The 19,105-nt window shown below is 41.0% G+C and overlaps 1 protein-coding gene across 1 annotated transcript in view; it reads left to right on the top strand.

The window, feature by feature from the left end:
* The window catches only part of slc36a4 (solute carrier family 36 member 4), a 346,510-nt gene that overhangs the window by 95,892 nt on the left and 231,513 nt on the right, over positions 1-19,105 (top strand). Inside the window, exon 9 of the mRNA XM_056282801.1 lies at positions 1,869-2,038. Within this exon, the coding sequence (XP_056138776.1) occupies positions 1,869-2,038 (170 nt within the window). The remainder of the gene's footprint in view (positions 1-1,868; positions 2,039-19,105) is intronic.

Here is a 19,105-nt window from a genome sequence, read left to right as displayed (position 1 = left end):
TTTCAGGAAAAGGGAAACATTCTTACAAACACAAAAATAAAACAACATATGTTTTTGCAAATGGAGACCGAAGCCTAATTGCATGAAAGACCATCTTTTATTTCTTGCACAACGTGTCCATGAAGGGAAAGAAATAATTAAATGAAAATTGGGACCAAAGTCCAGGATAACTTCCCAGTGTAACAGCAGCAGCTGTGTTAACAGCTGTTATGATTTGGTCTTAGTGGCTTTGGACGGCTCTACATTTTGCGAGAATCAGCCGGATTCTTACGTTATGCTGTCTTTGCTAACTTGAAGCCATAAGCAGTCTTCTTGACTACCCTTCATGTTTCACAGACTTACACACACACACTGTGCATTGTACTTGTCTATGACAATGTTGCAGAAGCAGCAAAGACATGGTGACATCAGATGTCGGCAACAAAAAATATTGTAGTGGTAGTCTAAAACTGCCCCACATCTAAGGATGTAGGGATTTTTGTCCTGTGTCAATATTTCCACTCTAGTCATTTAGGGCCGACAATCCGGCCGATTCTCCTGTCGGGCTGTCCTCGCTGACTTAAAACGCGGGAAACAATCATTTGGGGCAGATTATCTTTTAATATGAAAGGCCTCGGGCGGCATGGTGACACAGTGGTTAGTGCGGTCGCCTCACAGCAAGAAGTTCCTGGGTTCGAACCCTAGGGTTGTCCAACCTTGGGGGTCATCCCAGGTCATCCTCTGTGTGGAGTTTGCATGTTCTCCCCGTGTCTGCGTGGGTTTTCTCCAGGTGCTCCGGTTTCCTCCCACAGTCCAAAGGCATGTAGGTCAGGTGAATTGGCCATACTAAATTGTCCCTAGGTGTGAATGTGTTGGCCCTGTGATGATCTGGCAGCCTGTCCAGGGTGTCTCCCCGCCTGCCACCCAATGACTGCTGGGATAGGCTCCAGTATCTCCGCAACCCAAATTCCGATTAGCGGCTTGGGTAATGGATGGATGGATGAAGGCCTCAAGATTCAAGCTTTTGCTGACCAGTTGTAGGACGGCTCTACATTTGGCAAGAATCTGCCCAATTCTTGCGTTGAGCTGTCTTTGCTGACCGAAGTCATCAAGAGTCCTCTCAACTACCCTTAACATTTCACAGATTGAAGAGCTAGTTTTAGAGCTAAAATGCTTTATGAATTACTCTTAGCCCAAAAACGTGAGAGTCTTAATTTGGATTGACACACCCGTTATTTTTAGTATTATCTTTTTTCAGCCTTAAGATGTTTCATGAATACGGTCCCAATTCATTAATGGCTAAGGTTAACTAATTTCACACAAGTTTACAGCCTAAATTTATAGACTTCTGCTGTTCACAACTGAGCAGCTGGAGAAGTTGCAGATGAAAGGCCTTGCAAAATCACATAAACGCAATAGTTATTCGTGGAGAGAAGTGACAGTTCACCACGCCACTTGTCCTGGCAAGTCGGGATAATCAATCCAAACTAAAGTAGTATTTGTCGTCCAAAAGCTTGGTATTCGAAAGCACAATCACTACTTGATGTGAGAACAGTGCATTGTGTGTATGGCAGAAGGTACTAAACCATGAACTGAGTACACAAAGATGCAATGGAGTTATTTGAATGAATAGTTTAAATGAGCTTTATCGCCACATCTTGGCGGGGTTCTAGGGCTGACACATAACTGTAAAAACTCTTTGCTATATGAGATCACTTCCAGCCTCCTTGAAGGTTTGAATCACTCTTGTTTACTGGACACATTTTTGTTATGGTCTTTGTTGGATATTTACTTTAAACTTTGTATGATTTGGCACATAGTACAGGGGAACTTAAAAACTGTGTGTGTGTGTGTGTTTGGGTATGTGTGTGCATATTTTTGCTTTTCAGGTTCTTCCTCTGGAGAACCAGATGAGGGATCGCAAGCGCTTTCCCATGGCTCTTAACATTGGGATGGGCATTGTGACCATCCTCTACGTTATCCTGGCAACACTAGGCTACCTCCACTTTGGTGATGAAATCAAAGGAAGCATCACCCTAAACCTTCCTCACAACGCATGGTAAGGTACTGTTTTGGTGAAAGGGGCAGAGGGACAAAGTCATAAAATTCCATTGTCACAATGGTCACAGGGACCTGGAGATACCTTGATTTCTTTATTTTATATATATGTGTGTGTGTGTGTGTGTGTGTGTGTATATATATATATATATACGTATATATGTGTGTGTGTGTGTGTGTGTGTGTGTGTATGTATATATATATATATATATATACACACACACACAGATATAGGAAAAAATATGTGTGCTCGGTTCATCTTTTTTCCTGTATCTGTGTTGATATTCCGCTAGTGTTTTTTTCCGAAACCGTCAATGGTGTTGAGTGCTCGACTAATGAGGAGCGGAATATCAACACGGATACAGGAAAAAAGATTTTAATGCATAGCAGTGCAGGCCTGTTTCGTGCGTCTTGCACTCATCAGCTGCTAATGTTTTTTTCCACAAAGAATCATAGTTACGTTGCCCAGCATCACACCCCTAATTTCAGTTGGACAGCGACCAATCAGATGGGGAAACATTCAAATTATAACAGCCAATGGGTTAGGTACTTATGATGCACAGCAACCAATGAAGGGGTAGAAAACATTATAACCAATGGGACTGGGGTTTGTTTTGAAAAGCATTTAAGGGCCAGGGCATTCATTGAAAATATAAGGTAATTTATGTGAATTATATATTGGGGTGGTGTTGGGGCACAGTTGGGAGGACAGGTAGCTAAAAAAATTTTTTTTTTAAAACCCAAATTTAAAATAGCATATAAAAAAAGCATACTTAAAAAAACCTAATAAATGTCATATGTGTATCATCTAATGGGGGGGTAATAATGACATTTTACCTATAGTTACAAAGGAGATATTTTTTCTGGTGTCTACAACTGGTAGCCAATTCGTTTCTATTATTCTACACCACCCTAATATATAATTCACATAAGTTACCTTGTTATATTTTTAATGTGAAAAAAACATTAGTAGATGATGAGTGCGAGACGCACGAAACAGGCCTGCACTACTATGCATTAAAAATGTTTTTCCTGTATCTGTGTTTATATATATATATATAACTTTTTTTACAAGTCCCATTACAGTTCAGAATAATTATGTAACAAATGATTTATCTTGGCCCTTGTTTCACAAGCGAAAACTAATGTTAAAAGAAACTTTGGGACTTGAACTGGACATAGACAGTGCTTATACACTATATGTACAAAAGTATTGGGACAAACCTCTTAATCATTGAATTCAGGCGTTTCATTCAGACCCATTGCCACAGGTGAATAAAATCAGGCAGCTAGCCATGCAGTCTGCATTTACAAACATTTGTGAAAGAATGGGTCGTTCTGAAGAGCTCAGTGAATTCAAGTGTGGTACTGTCATAGGATGCCACCTTTGCAATAAGTCAGTTCATGAAGTTTCTTCCCTGCTAGATATTCCTTGGTCAACTGTAAGTGGTATTATTGAAAAGTGGAAGTGTTTAGGAACAACAGCAATTCAGCCACGAAGTGGCAGACCACATAAAGTCATACAGTGGGGTCAACGGGTGCTGAGGCGCATAGTGTGTAAAAGTCGCCAATGTTCTGTTGATTCAATAACTACAAAGTTCCAAACTTCCTCTGGCATTAACAACAGCACAAAAACTGTGTGCCGGGAGCTTCGTGGAATGGATTTCCATGGCCGAGCAGCTGCATGCAAGCCTTACGTCACCAAGCACAATGCCAAGTATCGGATGGAGTGCTGTAAAGCACGCTGCCACTGGACTCTGGAGCAGTGGAAATGTGTTCTGTGGAATGACGAATCACGCTTCTCTGTCTGGCAGTCGGATGGATGAGTCTGGGTTTTGGCGGATTCCAGGAGGATGTTACCTGCCTGACTGCATTGCCAACTGTGAAGTTTGGTGGAGGAGGGATAATGGTATGGGGCTGTTTTTCAGGGGTTGGGCTAGGCACCTTAGTTCCAGTGAAGGGAAATCTTAATTCATCAGCATACCAAGACATTTTGGACAATTATATGCTTTCAACTTTGTGGGAACAGTTTGGGGAGGGCCCTTTTCTGTTCCAGCGTGACTGTGCCCCAGTGCACGAAGCAAGGTCCATTAAGACATGGTTGGGTAAGTTTGGTGTGGAAGAACTTGACTGACCCGCACAGAGCCCTGACCTCAACCCCATCGAACACCTTTGGGATTAACTAGAATGGAGATTGCGAGCCAGGTCTTCTTGTCCAACATCAGTGCCTGACCTCACAAATGCTGTTCTGGATGAATGGGCAAAAATTCCCACGGATACACTCCAAAATCTTGTGGAAAGCCTTCCCAGAAGAGTGGAAGCTGTGATAGCTGCCAAGGGGGGACCAACTCCATATTAATGCCTATGGATTTAGAATGGATGCCATAAAAGCTCCTGTACGTGTAACAGCCAAGTGTCCCAATACTTTTTCCATATAGTGTGTGTGCAAGCTCAAGGCCAGTGAACGTTCCATAGGCTAATTATTGGCTGCTGTGGGAATCCATAAAATGTAGTCTCTATGCTTTCATTTCCAATGACTTTCAGACAGTTTTAAGGGTAATTCAGTCTCTGCCAATATACAGACATGAGTGATTACCAGGGGTTAATGTCAAGAGAAATTGATCCAGTGGGTCAGTTTTGTGTTCACTAGAGAAAAAAAAAAAGATGCCAGAAAAGTATGTGTCCCGAGAGTGTCCCTTTTGCAATACACTCTCAGGAAAGCAACAGCATGGATCACATACTAGATGCTGTGTACACACACACACACACACACACACACACACACATACACACACACACACACACACACACACACATACACTGGGTTGTATTCGCTGCTGTCCATAATATTATTTCTGCATAGTGTTCTACTTTCAGCATAGCCTCAAAATATTGCAACCTAACTGCCATGTTAATTCTCTTAATCTCATTAAGTGTGCACATTCTGTCATAGATACTGGCATTTCCAGTTGCCATAGCAGTTAATAGATGTACATGGGTCATACTAATTCACTATAGGAATAGTAAAAAGGGCACTTGGTTCACCGGGCGGGAATGTCTGTGTTTGGAGCTTGAGGGGAGAATCTCTGTAAAAACCCATTGCAAACTGATGGATGGATTTGTGTTTGAAGCTCCAAGGGCTAGTGTGTTGTGAGGAACAAAGCCTGTCCATTTCTGTAATGCTAGTGGACAGCTGGGTTTAAGAAACAAGCTTTAAAAGGTGTTCTAGATACAAATTGGCTTCTCTTCTCATGCCTTCCCACGCCACCACTATCACCAGTACATACCATCCTTAAACACAGTACAAAGCAGAGACAATCATTTCAGCAATGTGCCTGCAGTAGCATCTGATAAGGAACGTACGTGCATGTATATGAGTCTTTGTATGACGGTGATTGTCTGCGGTGTTAATTATTGTGGTTGATACAGGATGACTCCCCATATTGTCTCACTTTTATTTAATGAGTTTAATCGCTGTCTAAATTGAAAGGACAATATTTGTCATTCATTTTGATCAACTTCAGCATAGACATTGTTTAATGTGCCCATTCATGCAAGTGTTGACAAAGTCATAGCGAGCAGTTGCCAGGTGAGGAATAGTAAAGTTGTGCTATAATTGCTGAAGTCATGTGGATGTAATTCAATGAATTAAGCTGCATAATTGAAATTAGGCTAAAGGGGATATGCAGGACTTTTTTCCGATTTATGATTTTGTAGGTTTCATCACCCCGTGTTTGACCAGAATCAGAATCAGAATCAGAATATGTTACTCATCCCTGAGGGGAAATTGGGATGATACACACAATTTGACAAATGCCATTCACATACATGCTCTGTTGCTTAATCCTTTCATTAATTAGTATCATAATTAATCACACTTGCACATGCACATGGTCTTAAACGTATGCACAGAGTTCATATCTAATCAGTAGGAATTGTAACTCTAAACTACACTGAGGAGCCAAATTATTATGACCATCTGCATAATATGCTGTTGGTCCTCCGTGTGCCACCAAAACAGTGCCAACCCGCCTAGGCATGGACTCTACAAGACATTTGCAGCAGATCTTTCAAGTCCGGTAAGTTGTGAGGTGGAGCTGCCATGGATTGGAATTGTTGGTCCAACACATTCCACAGATGCTCAATCAGATTGAGATCTGGAGAATTTGGAGGCCAAGGCAACACCTTGAACACTTCATCATGTTCCTCAAACCATTCCCAAACAATGTGTGCAGGGTGGCAGGATGCATTATCTTGTTGAAAGAGGCCACTGCCATCAGAGAATACCATTGTCGTGAAGAGGTGTACCTGGTTTGCAATGACGATTAGGTAGGTGGCACATATCAAATTGGTGTCCACATCATTGGCTGGACCCAGGGTTTCCCAGCAGAACATTGCCCAGAGCCTCACACTCCCTCCACCGACTTGTCGTCACTTCCCCAGGTAAACACTACACACGTACGTGGCCATCCAAATGATCTAATAGAAAATGGGACGCATCAGACCAGGTGACCTTCTTCCACTGTTCCAAGGTCCAGTTCTGGCGCTTGCATGCCCATTATAGGTGCTTTTGAGAGTGGACAGGGGTTATCATGGGCACTTTGACTGGTCTGCAACTACGCAGACCCATATACAGCAGGGTGCGATGCACGGTGTTGTGACACATTCCTCATTAAAATCTTATGTGAATGGTGCCACAGTAGACCTTCTGTCAGTTCAGACCAGACAGGATAGCCTTCTGCCCTTGCACATCAATGAGCATTGGGTGCCCAACACCCTGTTGCCAGTTTGTGGCTTGTTCCTTCTCAGATCACTGTCAGTAGATACTCACCACTGCTGACTGGGAGCAGCCCACAAGCCTTGCTGTTTCAGAGATGAGTTGACCTAGTCGTCTGGCCATAACAATTTGACCCTTGTCAAAGTCACTCTGATCTTTACTCCTGCCCATTTCTCCTACATCCAACACGTTGACTACGAGAACTGATTGTTCACTTACCATCTAATCTACCCAGACTTTGACATGTGCCCTTGTTTGGAAATTATCAACATTATTCGTTGTTTTGGTTCATCAGTGTGGATTTTAACCTCCATATTATCAACTTTTTATAAACAAAGGCAAGATTACATTTTTTTCCAAGTTGCAATAAAAAAAAATTCTCCATGGCTTTTGGCCAAACTATAGGGAATGAGCAGAGTTTCTGAGGGCTAACAAGAGTTTTTTGGACCCTATACATCCAACTCAGCCCAAGTCTCTTCCATGCTCCACTTACACAGAGTGCACTATAAATCAACTCACCACTGCTACCCAGGGGGCAGTAACCCTTGTTTTTACCTGATAGAATAGCCATTTAGAAATGTAGCACATTCATCATATTGGCCATCCCTAGATAACTAACATCTAATATCATGCACACACTGAACGGGACTGGGACTGAGTAGCTGCAGAGGCAAGTGGAGTAAAACAGCCCAGTATATAGCTATTAAGATGTGTGGTGCTGCTATTGCATAAACATTTCACCATGCAGTAATGATGGATTCTGCAAACTCTCAAGACTCTCTTCGTGAAAACACACACACACCAATGTGACACATCACTAATAGCTCAGTGAGTGTCTCTTGCTGCTTCTCTAAGGAGCACTGTTGCCCATATGAGTGGTCCCAGCCACACCTCCCTATCAGCTTCTACCTCTGTTACCTTAACAGCCCACATAGAGCACCTGGGTTAACTAACTCCTGCCTAAAATCTTATCTTCCAGCCAATAATTCTCCATCAAAGGATTTCTCATTGTGCTTCCTCGCTTGACTGGCTTCATCACCCCCCTCTCTTTGCCTAATGGTTCTTTTTCCAAATTTCTTATGCTATCGTTTGTCTTTTGCCTTGCCCTTTTTGTTATGAAGGACATGATCCAAACCCCCAGCCCCACCTGGTTGTTCTTCCTCAGACTCACCTCTGTCAGAGACCACAGTACACCCTGCTTGGCAGGATGCAGCTAACGCCTATCAAGGTGTCAGGAGCTAACACTTTCTAGACCCATAGTTTATAATTTGGTCAATGGTTTAAACAGAGATAACGGAATAGCATCATAAAGAATTCTTTTTTCTTGCCTAGAAGTTATTTCATCTATTACAACAACATGACTTGGTCTCCTTTATGGTTAGGGTCTCCTTTAGATGCCTGCAGGGGACCTGTACAACCTGTGCAGGCACGCTAGTTAGATACAGCAGAAGTACATGTGTCATTTATGCTACAATGATTCTCTTGAGTGTTTGAGATACATGAAATCATGATTTTGTATGGCCACTGGAACCAAAGAAATGTAGAGTATTGGTGAAGCTGGAGCCTTACACAAGAAGCCTCTGACAGGGTTGATGTTTAGTCATTATGGAACTTTCCTTTTTTCACCCCAACCCAAGTGTGTGGTGAATGTGTGAGAAAGCTGTATTATCACATCTAACTGTTCTTGTTTCAAACATAGTGGTAACAAGTGTAATATATATATTGCAGGCCCTCTTTCCACTGTTAAGCTGTCATTAGACCTTCCTTTAATGCAAATTAAAAACTGCAGCCCTACCTGTCCAACAGTAACCCACCTCTTTTCTTAGGCAGTTAATAGTTTTGGAATACAATCTATGCAATAATTCAATCATTTTGACTATAATGACCTACAGTAGATTGTTTTCAAAGCAAATGAGCTGACGGATGAATAATTGCAAGTTTATATTATAAGGGATAGACTTTCATTTCAGTCCAACTCAAATAAACTATTGTTTGCTAGAAGAGGGGAAAAGGGTTTGAAATAAAGTAAAACTCATAACAAGGCACTACATTCTACACTATACAAACCTGCCTTAATGAATAACCAAACGCTGGACCACTTGTGTGAATTTGCTGATATCTACAGGTTGAAAATCATCTAAAGGTTAAAAACATACCGGGCCGGTCTTGGATAAACACAGCTGCAGCTGACAGAATTAATAATGGGTGCATTTGGTTTGGATGTGAGACCTCACCTATTAGCATTAACCTACAGACAGACAAAGCCAGCACTGACAATTGTCAGATTTATGAGCTACAGCTGTGTTTATCCTGTTGCGCTTACATTACAGAGTACCAAGACCAGCCTGGCATGTTTTTAACCTTTAGATGGTTTTTAACTTGTAGATGTCAGCAAACTCATTAAAATGGCCTAGGGTTTAGTTACTCTTTGATAAAACCAGAAAAGGGGATATATGAAAGGTTTTGTTTTATTAAACTAATTTTTATAGAGGCATAATACTACGTGGGCTACATTTTTCACACACACAAATTGGACAATTTAATTGCACTGGGGGTAAACAATTCCCTGGTTCCTTAAAATATTGAGTTCAGGAGCTTTAGAAAGACACACAGAGGACATCTGCACAAGCTTCCCTCTAAGGTGATGACCAGTTTCCAGATATTTTAAGTTTTCCATCTACAAAATTTCACCGCTGTCAATGGATATGAGAGAAACTGGGTTACACCTTCTATGAAGCCCAATTCATAAACCACTATGAGCACATTTATATTGCACTACAAGCATATTTACAGTGTATTATGGTGTGGTATAATCTCTTTAAAATCAAAAATTCCAATGCACCTGCAAGCTGACATTCTTGAGTTCAAGCTCTAATAGGAACTGGATACCTGCGAGAATGCAAGGGCTTTTTTTTATTCTTTATTTTTCACAGCAGTATATATTATAAAATTTATATCAAAACAATAACAGTTTCATTTTCCTCTGCCGTTCAGGGTTTTTTTTAACTTACAAGAGAAAGTTAAAAAAAGGGGAAAAAAAGCAAACTTTAAGAACTTTATACAATTTGGGAGAGGTAAAGTGTGTACATAAGACTCTATATGAGAGAGAGGTGATATGAGCATTCCCGGTGGTAGGGAGAGTGTGAAGGTTCCCAGTGCATGGTAGGGAAAAGGAGTGTGAGGGTAGAGAGAGGGTGTATTAAAATCTAATTAATTCAATATCTCCACAAAATCTGGCCTTAAGGGCCTCACATATTTGACCCACTTGGTCCAGAATTTAGCAAACTTATTTTTCTGAAGACGGGGGGGAAAAGTAATCTTTTCCATAACATAAATGTCATGTACTATATCTATCCACTCCTGTATTGTGGGGGGTTCAGGAAATAACCAATGCTTTGTGAGTGCTTTTTTACCAGCACATCTCAAAATACCAAATAAATATTCTTGCCGTCCTACCTGGAAATTGGCATTGCCTAAGAATATTGTGGGAAATTGCAAGGGCAGATCATTGTTATGTATGCTTTTCAATGCTTTGTGAAGCTCTGCCCAGAAAAGTCTTATCATTGGGCACTCCCAGAATATGTGCCAATGGTTAGCTTCCTGAAGTCCACACTGTCTCCAACATTTGGTGTCCCCCCACCAATATGTGCTTTCTGTTTTGGTATAATAAAAAAATCAAATAAAACACTTCTACCCGAACCCCCATCATATGTGGGAGTTGGTGCATTTCTACTGGAATTTACACACATCAAGCCAATCCTCATTTGATATTGTAAAGTTACCTTCTTTTTCCCATTTTTCTTTAATGTATTCTGCAAAGTGGGAATTTTTTTTGTCATAAGGCCTTTATAAAATCTCAAGATAACACCCTTATTTGAGTCTTTTTGATAGGCACCAATAAATATCATCAGTATAGGATCATTAAAGTCTGGTTTATCTTTAATGTCATGTTCAAAATGATTATGTATCTGGAGATAGCTATAAAAATCAGATTTCTCAAGGTCATATTCTTTCCACAAGTTTTCAAAGTCTTTTAAGGGCCCTTTCACACTTATGTTGTTTAGTCCGGACTTTCAGACTTTCCAGAAAAGTCCGAACCAGATTGCCAGGTGTGAAACCTCTTGGACCAGGGTACAGGTATCAAAGACTCCGTCTTTGGTCCAAGCTCAGGAGGTAGTCTCGGTTCAGACCAAGGTTCATGAATGTCTAATGTGAAATCAAAGGTTCGGACTTTCGGATCAATCATAGGAAGTGATAAAACAAACACAAACAGTAACACCTAGCAACAACGAGCGCACCTGGCAACAACGAGTGCACCTGGCGGCTACAACGAGCCAAAAGTTCCAGGCAAGGTCCGCTGGTATGAAAGCAAAAGTCCTGAACCTAATGACTATAAAATAACAGATGTGAAAGCACCAGAACCAGACTCTGTTTCAGACCTTGGTTTGGACTTTCAAGTGTGAAAGGGACCTAATAAGTGTCCCTTTTCTGTTAGGAAATAGAATGTTGTTATTCCTTTTGAAATCAGGACTTAGATCTATAATCCATTTTATTAGGCTTGAACTCAGGATCATAGGTACACCACTGAATTATTTGTAATGTATGGCCCAGTTTATATTCTTTTCTTATCATATTCCAGATTTTTAGTTGGGCGTTAATCCATGGATTTTGCACCTTATCTATAAATCTTCCTAAATTTTTGTGAGCCAATACTGAATGAATTGGAGGATCATTCATAATGGAGAGTCGATATCTTTCCACCTGGAATGAAATGTTGAGTTACATATGTTGATTAAGGGTTTAGTCTGGGCTGCATAAAAATAATCATTAAAACAGGGTAATGACATTCCTCCCTCCTCCCTTGGTAGTTGTAGAGTTTTGAGTTTAACCCTGGGTTTCTTGCATGCCAAGTAAATCTGGAAATTATCTTATTCAATTCGGAGAATTGTTTTGAAGACATTTCTACAGGGAGTGCTTGAAATAAATAGAGATATTGTGGAAGGATGTTCATCTTTACAGAATCAATTCAATGACTGAGACCAAGGAAAGAGACAGCATTCCATCTGTATATGTCATCTTTAATTTTTGTTAAGAGGGGATCATAATTTATCTCTGCCAGTGTTGAGATTTTTTTCGGTAAGTATATTCTTAAATATTTCAATGGGTTCTGATCCCAATTAAGGTGGAATTTTTCCCTAAGGTGTTTTGAGGGTGAATAATTAAAAGCCAAAATTTGCATTTTCTTTACATTTAGTTTGTATCCTGCATATCTACCAAATGTTTCTAGAAGTTTCATTAATTCAGAAAATGAGTTCGGGGGTTTACTTAAATAAATCAAAATATCATCAGTGTACAATGCCAGTTTGTGGTCTCCATTTATGCAGATGCCTTTGATGCTTTCAGTCTGCCTTATCCACTGTGCAAGAGGCTCAATATAAAGCGCAAAGAGTAACGGTGAGGTTGGGCACCCTTGTCTCGACCCACGCTCTAATATAATAGCGTCTGAATGGCACCCATTTATTTTTATTCGGGCTAATGGTTTATTATATAATGTACGGATGCCCTTTACAAAGTTTTTGTGCAGGCCACATTTTTCAAGAACGTTGTATAAGAATGGCCAACTCACTGAATCAAAAGCCTTCTCAGCATCCAGACTAACTAAGAGGGCTTCCAATTTATTCTGTTGGATATGGTTTAATATGTGCAACGATTGTCTAATATTATTGTGAGCTTGTCTTTGTGGGATAAACCCAATCTGGTCATTATGTATAAGCTTGGCAAAGATCTTTTTCAGTCTTTTGGCAAGGATGACTGTATATAATTTGTAATCAACATTCAGCACTGAAATTGGTCGGTATGATCCACATTTTAATCTGTCCTTCCCTCCTTTGGGATAACTGAGATAACTGCCTCGCTCCTTGATGGAGGCATTTTAGCATCCATTAAAATGTATTGCAAGCCTGAAGGAGGTTTGCTATTACTCGAGTCGAAAAGCCTTATACCCCTCTGAGAGGAAGCCATCCGGACTGGATGGCTTATTTGCTTTGAGCCTGGCGATTGCATTGTTTAGCTCTATCTCAGTTACTGCAGCTGTTAATGTTTGATTTTGTTCCTCTGATAAAAACAGGTAAATCGAGCGAATCAAGGAGCTTTCCAATTTGTTGCTCATCCTCTAAGCGGGGTTGTGTGTACAAGGACTTGTAGTACTTTTTAAATGTTCTTTGTATTTCATCTTGTTTATATTGTATAGTTTTAGAGTCTGGGTCCCTTATTTTGTATATTGTGTTATACGCTTGTTGTTTTTGTAGCTTCCCTGCTAATAATGTAGTTGATTTTGAGCCTGACTCATAGTATTTCTGTTTTGTAAATATTATCTTTTTTACCAATTTCCTGTGAATACAATATATTTATTTCATTTCTTATTTTCTTTATTTTTGTCAACAGATTCGGTTTTTGTTCCCTTTTATGTTGTGTCTCAAGATCTTTTAATTCTTTATTAAGGTTTATTAGTCTTAATTGTTTTCTTTTTTTTCATGGGCACAGAAAGATATAATTTTTCCCCCTAACGACTGCTTTTAAGGTATCCTATACTATAGCCAAATCAACCTCTCTCTTATCATTCACTTCTAGAAACATTTTTATTTCCTCTCTCATTTGAGTCTTAAATTGTGGGCTGTTTAGGATACTTGTACTTAGCCTCCACAATGTCAATGTCGATGCTTCCAATATGCTTCCAATATCGCAGCTATGCATTCTATGGCAGTCTCTCTTTAACACTAAAAAATAATCTATCCTTGAGTATACATCATGGGGGCATGAATAAAAAGTATAATCATGGCCTGATGGATAAAAATCTCTCCAAAGATCTAATATGCCCAATTCTGCCATTAGAACATGAATTTTCCTATGTAATAATGTAATGGATGAGTTTTTTGATGAATCTAGTTTTGGGTTTAGATGTATGTTCCAGTCTCCACCGCATATAACAATTCCTGTGGCCCCCTATCATCAAATCAAATATTTTTCTGTAAAAAGCAAAATCACTTCCGGGGAGCATAAATGCTACCCAGTGTTTTGATAGTGTCAACTATCTTTTGAGACTAATATATATCGCCCTTCCTTGTCCGATACCTCTGAAAGTTCAAATGCTACTTTTTGTGATATTAAAATTGCTATGACCTAATTTATAGGATGACAATACACCCTCAAAAACCCCATTCTTTTTAGTTTTTCATGTTCTGATGAAGTGAGATGCGTCTCTTGCAGGAGCACTATCTGTGCATTTTCCCTTTTCATTTTTGACAGTATTTGATTGCTCTTAGCTGGGTGTAAAATCCCATACATATTAAATGAAATAACTTTAAGGACTTGCTTATTCATAGTCTCCTACATTGATTACCACAAATAAGCCTCTGCCAATGTCTCTACTGGCATTAGATATGTACAACAAAATATCTCTCCCAGGAAACAAACATAAAACAAGAACCAAGTCAAAACAATTTTTAACAAAACGCCACCGAAACAGTTATGAACAGTTGTTTCCAATGTCATTTCAAAAGAGCCTTATGGGGGCTTTGTAAAGTCAAAGCCATTCTAGCCAACGTCCAAATAAAGTTGTAAATACTATAGTGAGATTATAAAGAGAGAAGAAAAAAAAACAAATTGTGGACAGTTTGCCAATTAACAAGTCCCGACTCTTTTAATTGGTTAGAAAATAGAACTGTAGGATTTATTTGTAGCTATTTAAATAACCAAGGTGAGGCATAGCACTCAGAAATCAGATCAAACTTATCTACACTACCGTTCAAAAGTTTGGGATCACCCAAACAATTTTGTGTTTTCCATGAAAAGTCACACTTATTCACCACCATATGTTGTGAAATGAATAGAAAATAGAGTCAAGACATTGACAAGGTTAGAAATAATGATTTGTATTTGAAATAAGATTTTTTTTACATCAAACTTTGCTTTCGTCAAAGAATCCTCCATTTGCAGCAATTACAGCATTGCAGACCTTTGGCATTCTAGCTGTTAATTTGTTGAGGTAATCTGGAGAAATTGCACCCCACGCTTCCAGAAGCAGCTCCCACAAGTTGGATTGGTTGGATGGGCACTTCTTTGAGCAGATTGAGTTTCTGGAGCATCACATTTGTGGGGTCAATTAAACGCTCAAAATGGCCAGAAAAAGAGAACTTTCATCTGAAACTCGACAGTCTATTCTTGTTCTTAGAAATGAAGGCTATTCCATGCGAGAAATTGCTAAGAAATTGAAGATTTCCTACACCGGTGTGTACTACTCCCTTCAGAGGACAGCACAAACAGGCTCTAACCAGAGTAGAAAAAGAAGTGGGAGGCCGCGTTGCACAACTGAGCAAGAAGATAAGTACATTAGAGTCTCTAGTTTGAGAAACAGACGCCTCACAGGTCCCCAACTGGCATCTTCATTAAATAGTACCTGTTAGAGCCTGTTTGTGCTGTCCTCTGAAGGGAGTAGTACACACCGGTGTAGGAAATCTTCAATTTCTTAGCAATTTCTCGCATGGAATAGCCTTCATTTCTAAGAACAAGAATAGACTGTCGAGTTTCAGATGAAAGTTCTCTTTTTCTGGCCATTTTGAGCGTTTAATTGACCCCACAAATGTGATGCTCCAGAAACTCAATCTGCTCAAAGAAGTGCCCATCCAACCAATCCAACTTGTGGGAGCTGCTTCTGGAAGCGTGGGGTGCAATTTCTCCAGATTACCTCAACAAATTAACAGCTAGAATGCCAAAGGTCTGCAATGCTGTAATTGCTGCAAATGGAGGATTCTTTGATGAAAGCAAAGTTTGATGTAAAAAAAATCTTATTTCAAATACAAATCATTATTTCTAACCTTGTCAATGTCTTGACTCTATTTTCTATTCATTTCACAACATATGGTGGTGAATAAGTGTGACTTTTCATGGAAAACACGAAATTGTTTGGGTGATCCCAAACTTTTGAACGGTAGTGTATATTTGAGACAAAACTGTAGACCATCAGTCTCCTGGTTTGGGGGATCACCTTCTGAATTTCTGGAGTTTTTCTTGATATTTAGAGCAGAGGGTTTTCTCGGGCTGTGTGCCACCTTCCGCCAAGTCGAGTTCCTGATCTCCATCCTGGTCGCGCTGTCTCCCCGCCACCTGACAGATAGACAGGAGCCCGATCTCTTCTTGATCTGGAGCGGTGGAGGACTTCACTACAGTTATTGGGAATCCTCGTGAAGCCATATCCCTCGTTGCCTATGTAGCATCCTTGTATAGCCAGGTGCCGTCATCATAGAAGACCCGCATCTTTGCAGGGTACAATGTCTGAAACTTTGTTTTTCTTTCAAAACGTTCTTGGCTTCGGCATATTCACTGCGTTTCTTAAGCACTTCAGGGGGGAAGTCATGGTCGACGTAGAAGCGGGCATTGTTGCAGAACACTTCTTTTTTCTGCCAGGCTCTCCAGAGCACCTCCTCTTTCATCCAATAGCTCCCGAACATAACCACTATAGATCAGGGCTTTGCCTGCGGGCCATTGAGCTTCAGTGCTACCGCCCGGTGTGCCCACTCAATTCCGAGATCTCTGTCATGGGGAAGGTCCAGCGCGCTTTTAAATTATATCCATAAAGCCAACCATATCGGTGCCCTCTTTATCTTCGAGTATTCTGTAAACCCTTAAATTATCTCTCTGCGCTCAACCCTCCTGGTCTATCAGCCTGGCTTCCAGGTTAGCCTGGTGCTGTATTAGCTGCTTGATTAGCGTTGATGTTGCTTGAAGCACGGACTCCATTTCATTAATTCTTCCCTCTGCCTCATCCAGTCTGTCATTTGTTCTCTTTAGTTCTTGTTTAATGTCAAAGAGCTGTGCCTTGTTGTCTCTTCTGAACTCCTGGAGTTTGTTGAGAATACATCAGGGCCATCTTCACCATGTGGATATGAGTTTGGGGAACTTCTTTGGCTGCTTCGCCTCACTTCGGGGTAATTTTCCCTCACGTTCATCGTTGACCTACTTCTAGTATTACCCCCTTTCTTAATTTTTTGACAAAAACTTCACTAGGGTTAACAGAACTTTGAGAAATATTGGGGTTATTTCTCAAAACCATCAGGGAGCTCAAAAATTTCCGGTGGTGGAACCGGAAACCCAAGAATGCGAATGGTTTTGTAGGTTTTGTAGTTGAAGTGTAATGAGTAATGCTGAAGGATATGTGTTGTAGTTGTATGTAGGGCACTGCTAGTGGATCAAGGAAAAAGGATAAAACAGATTGAGGCCAAGCTGCCTATGTTCACATGTGCACTGGAGTCCTTCCAGTCCTTCCAAAAAAAAAAATGAATGCACTCACCTTTTGGGCTTCATAGGTTCCCACTCTTGGTTGATGATTTGAGTGAAATTTATCACACAAATTCCTAGTCCGGCAGCACGGTGGCGCAGTAATTAACACAGTCACCTCAAAGCAAGAAGGTCCTGCGTACGAGCCCTGAGGTAGTCCAACCTTGGGGTCATCTCGGGTCATCCTCTGTGTGTAGTTTGCATGTTCACCCCATGTCTGCGTGGGTTTCCTCCGGGTGCTCTGGTTTCTTCCCACAGCCCAAAGACATGTAGGTCAGGTGAATCGGCATTACTTAATTGTCCCTAGGTATAAATGTGTGTGTGTATGTCTAGCCCTGTGTGATGGCCTTGCAGCCTATCCAGGGTGTCTCCCTGCCTGCTGCCCAGCGACTGCTGGGATAGGCTCCAGCATCCCCACGACCCTGAGAGCAGAATAAGCTGTTTAGATAATGGATGGATCAGTGTGTCTTTTAACAAAGTTAAAGGGGAAATTGGGTTCTATTACAGACCCTCACGCTCTAGTAACTAAAAACTAACAATATATGTATATACACACACACACACACATACATATATATATACACATACATATATATACATGTATATATATGTATCTACTACTACTACTTTCGGCTGCTCCCATTAGGGGTCGCCACAGCGGATCATCCGTTTCCATTTCTTCCTGTCTTCTGCGTCTTCCTCTGTCAAACCAGCCACCTGCATGTCTTCCCTCACCACATCCATAAACCTCCTCTTTGGCCTTCCTCTTCTCCTCTTCCCTGGCAGCTCCATATTCAGCATCCTTCTCCCAATATACTCAGCATCTCTCCTCCACACATGTCCAAGCCATCTCAATCTTGCCTCTCTTGCTTTGTCTCCAAACCGCCCAACCTGAGCGGTCCCTCTAATATAATCGTTCCTAATCCTGTCCATCTTCGTTACTCCTAGTGAAAATCTTAGCATCTTCAACTCTGCCACCTGCAGCTCCGCCTCCTGTCTTTTCGTCAGTGCCACTGTCTCCAAACCATATAACATAGCTGGTCTCACAACCATCTTGTAAACTTTCCCTTTAACTCTTGCTGGTACCCTTCTGTCGCAAATTACTCCTGACACACTTCTCCACCCACTCCACCCTGCCTGCACTCTCTTTTTCACCTCTCTACTGCACTCCCCGTTACTTTGGACGGTTGACCCCAAGTATTTAAACTCAAATGCCTTTGTCACCTCCACTCCTTGCATCCTGACCATTCCACTGTCCTCTCTCTCATTCACGCATAGGTATTCTGTCTTGCTCCTACTGACTTTCATTCCTCTTCTCTCCAGTGCATACCTCCACCTCTCCAGGCTCTCCTCAACCTGCACCCTGCTCTTGCTACAGATAACAATGTCATCCACAAACATCATAGTTCATGGAGACTCCTGCCTGATCTTGTCCGTCAACCTGTCCATCACCATTGCAACCAAGAAAGGGCTCAGAGCCGATCCTTGATGTAATCCGACCTCCACCTTGAACCCATCTGTCATTCCAACCGCACACCTCACCATTGTCACACTTCCCTCATACGTATCCTGCACCACTCCTACATACCTCTCTGCAACTCCTGACTTCCTCATACAATACCACACCTCCTCTCTCGGCACTCTGTCATAAGCTTTCTCTAAATCTACAAAGACACAATGCAACTCTTTCTGGCCTTCTCTATACTTCTCAATCAACATTCTCAAAGCAAACATCGCATCTGTGGTGCTCTTTCGTGGCATGAAACCATACTGCTGCTCGCTGATCATCACCTCTCCTCTTAACCTAGCTTCTATTACTCTTTCCCAAATCTTCATGCTGTGGCTGATCAACTTTATACCTCTGTAGTTGTTACAGTTCTGCACATCGCCCTTGTTCTTGAAAATCGGTACCAGTATGCTTCTTCTCCACTCCTCAGGCATCCTCTCACTTTCCAGGAT

Source organism: Lampris incognitus, chromosome 7, assembly GCF_029633865.1.
Source record: "Lampris incognitus isolate fLamInc1 chromosome 7, fLamInc1.hap2, whole genome shotgun sequence".
NCBI lineage: Eukaryota > Metazoa > Chordata > Actinopteri > Lampriformes > Lampridae > Lampris > Lampris incognitus.
The sequence above is the reverse complement of the archived record's forward strand: the minus strand, read 5'-3'. Positions and strand labels throughout refer to the sequence as shown.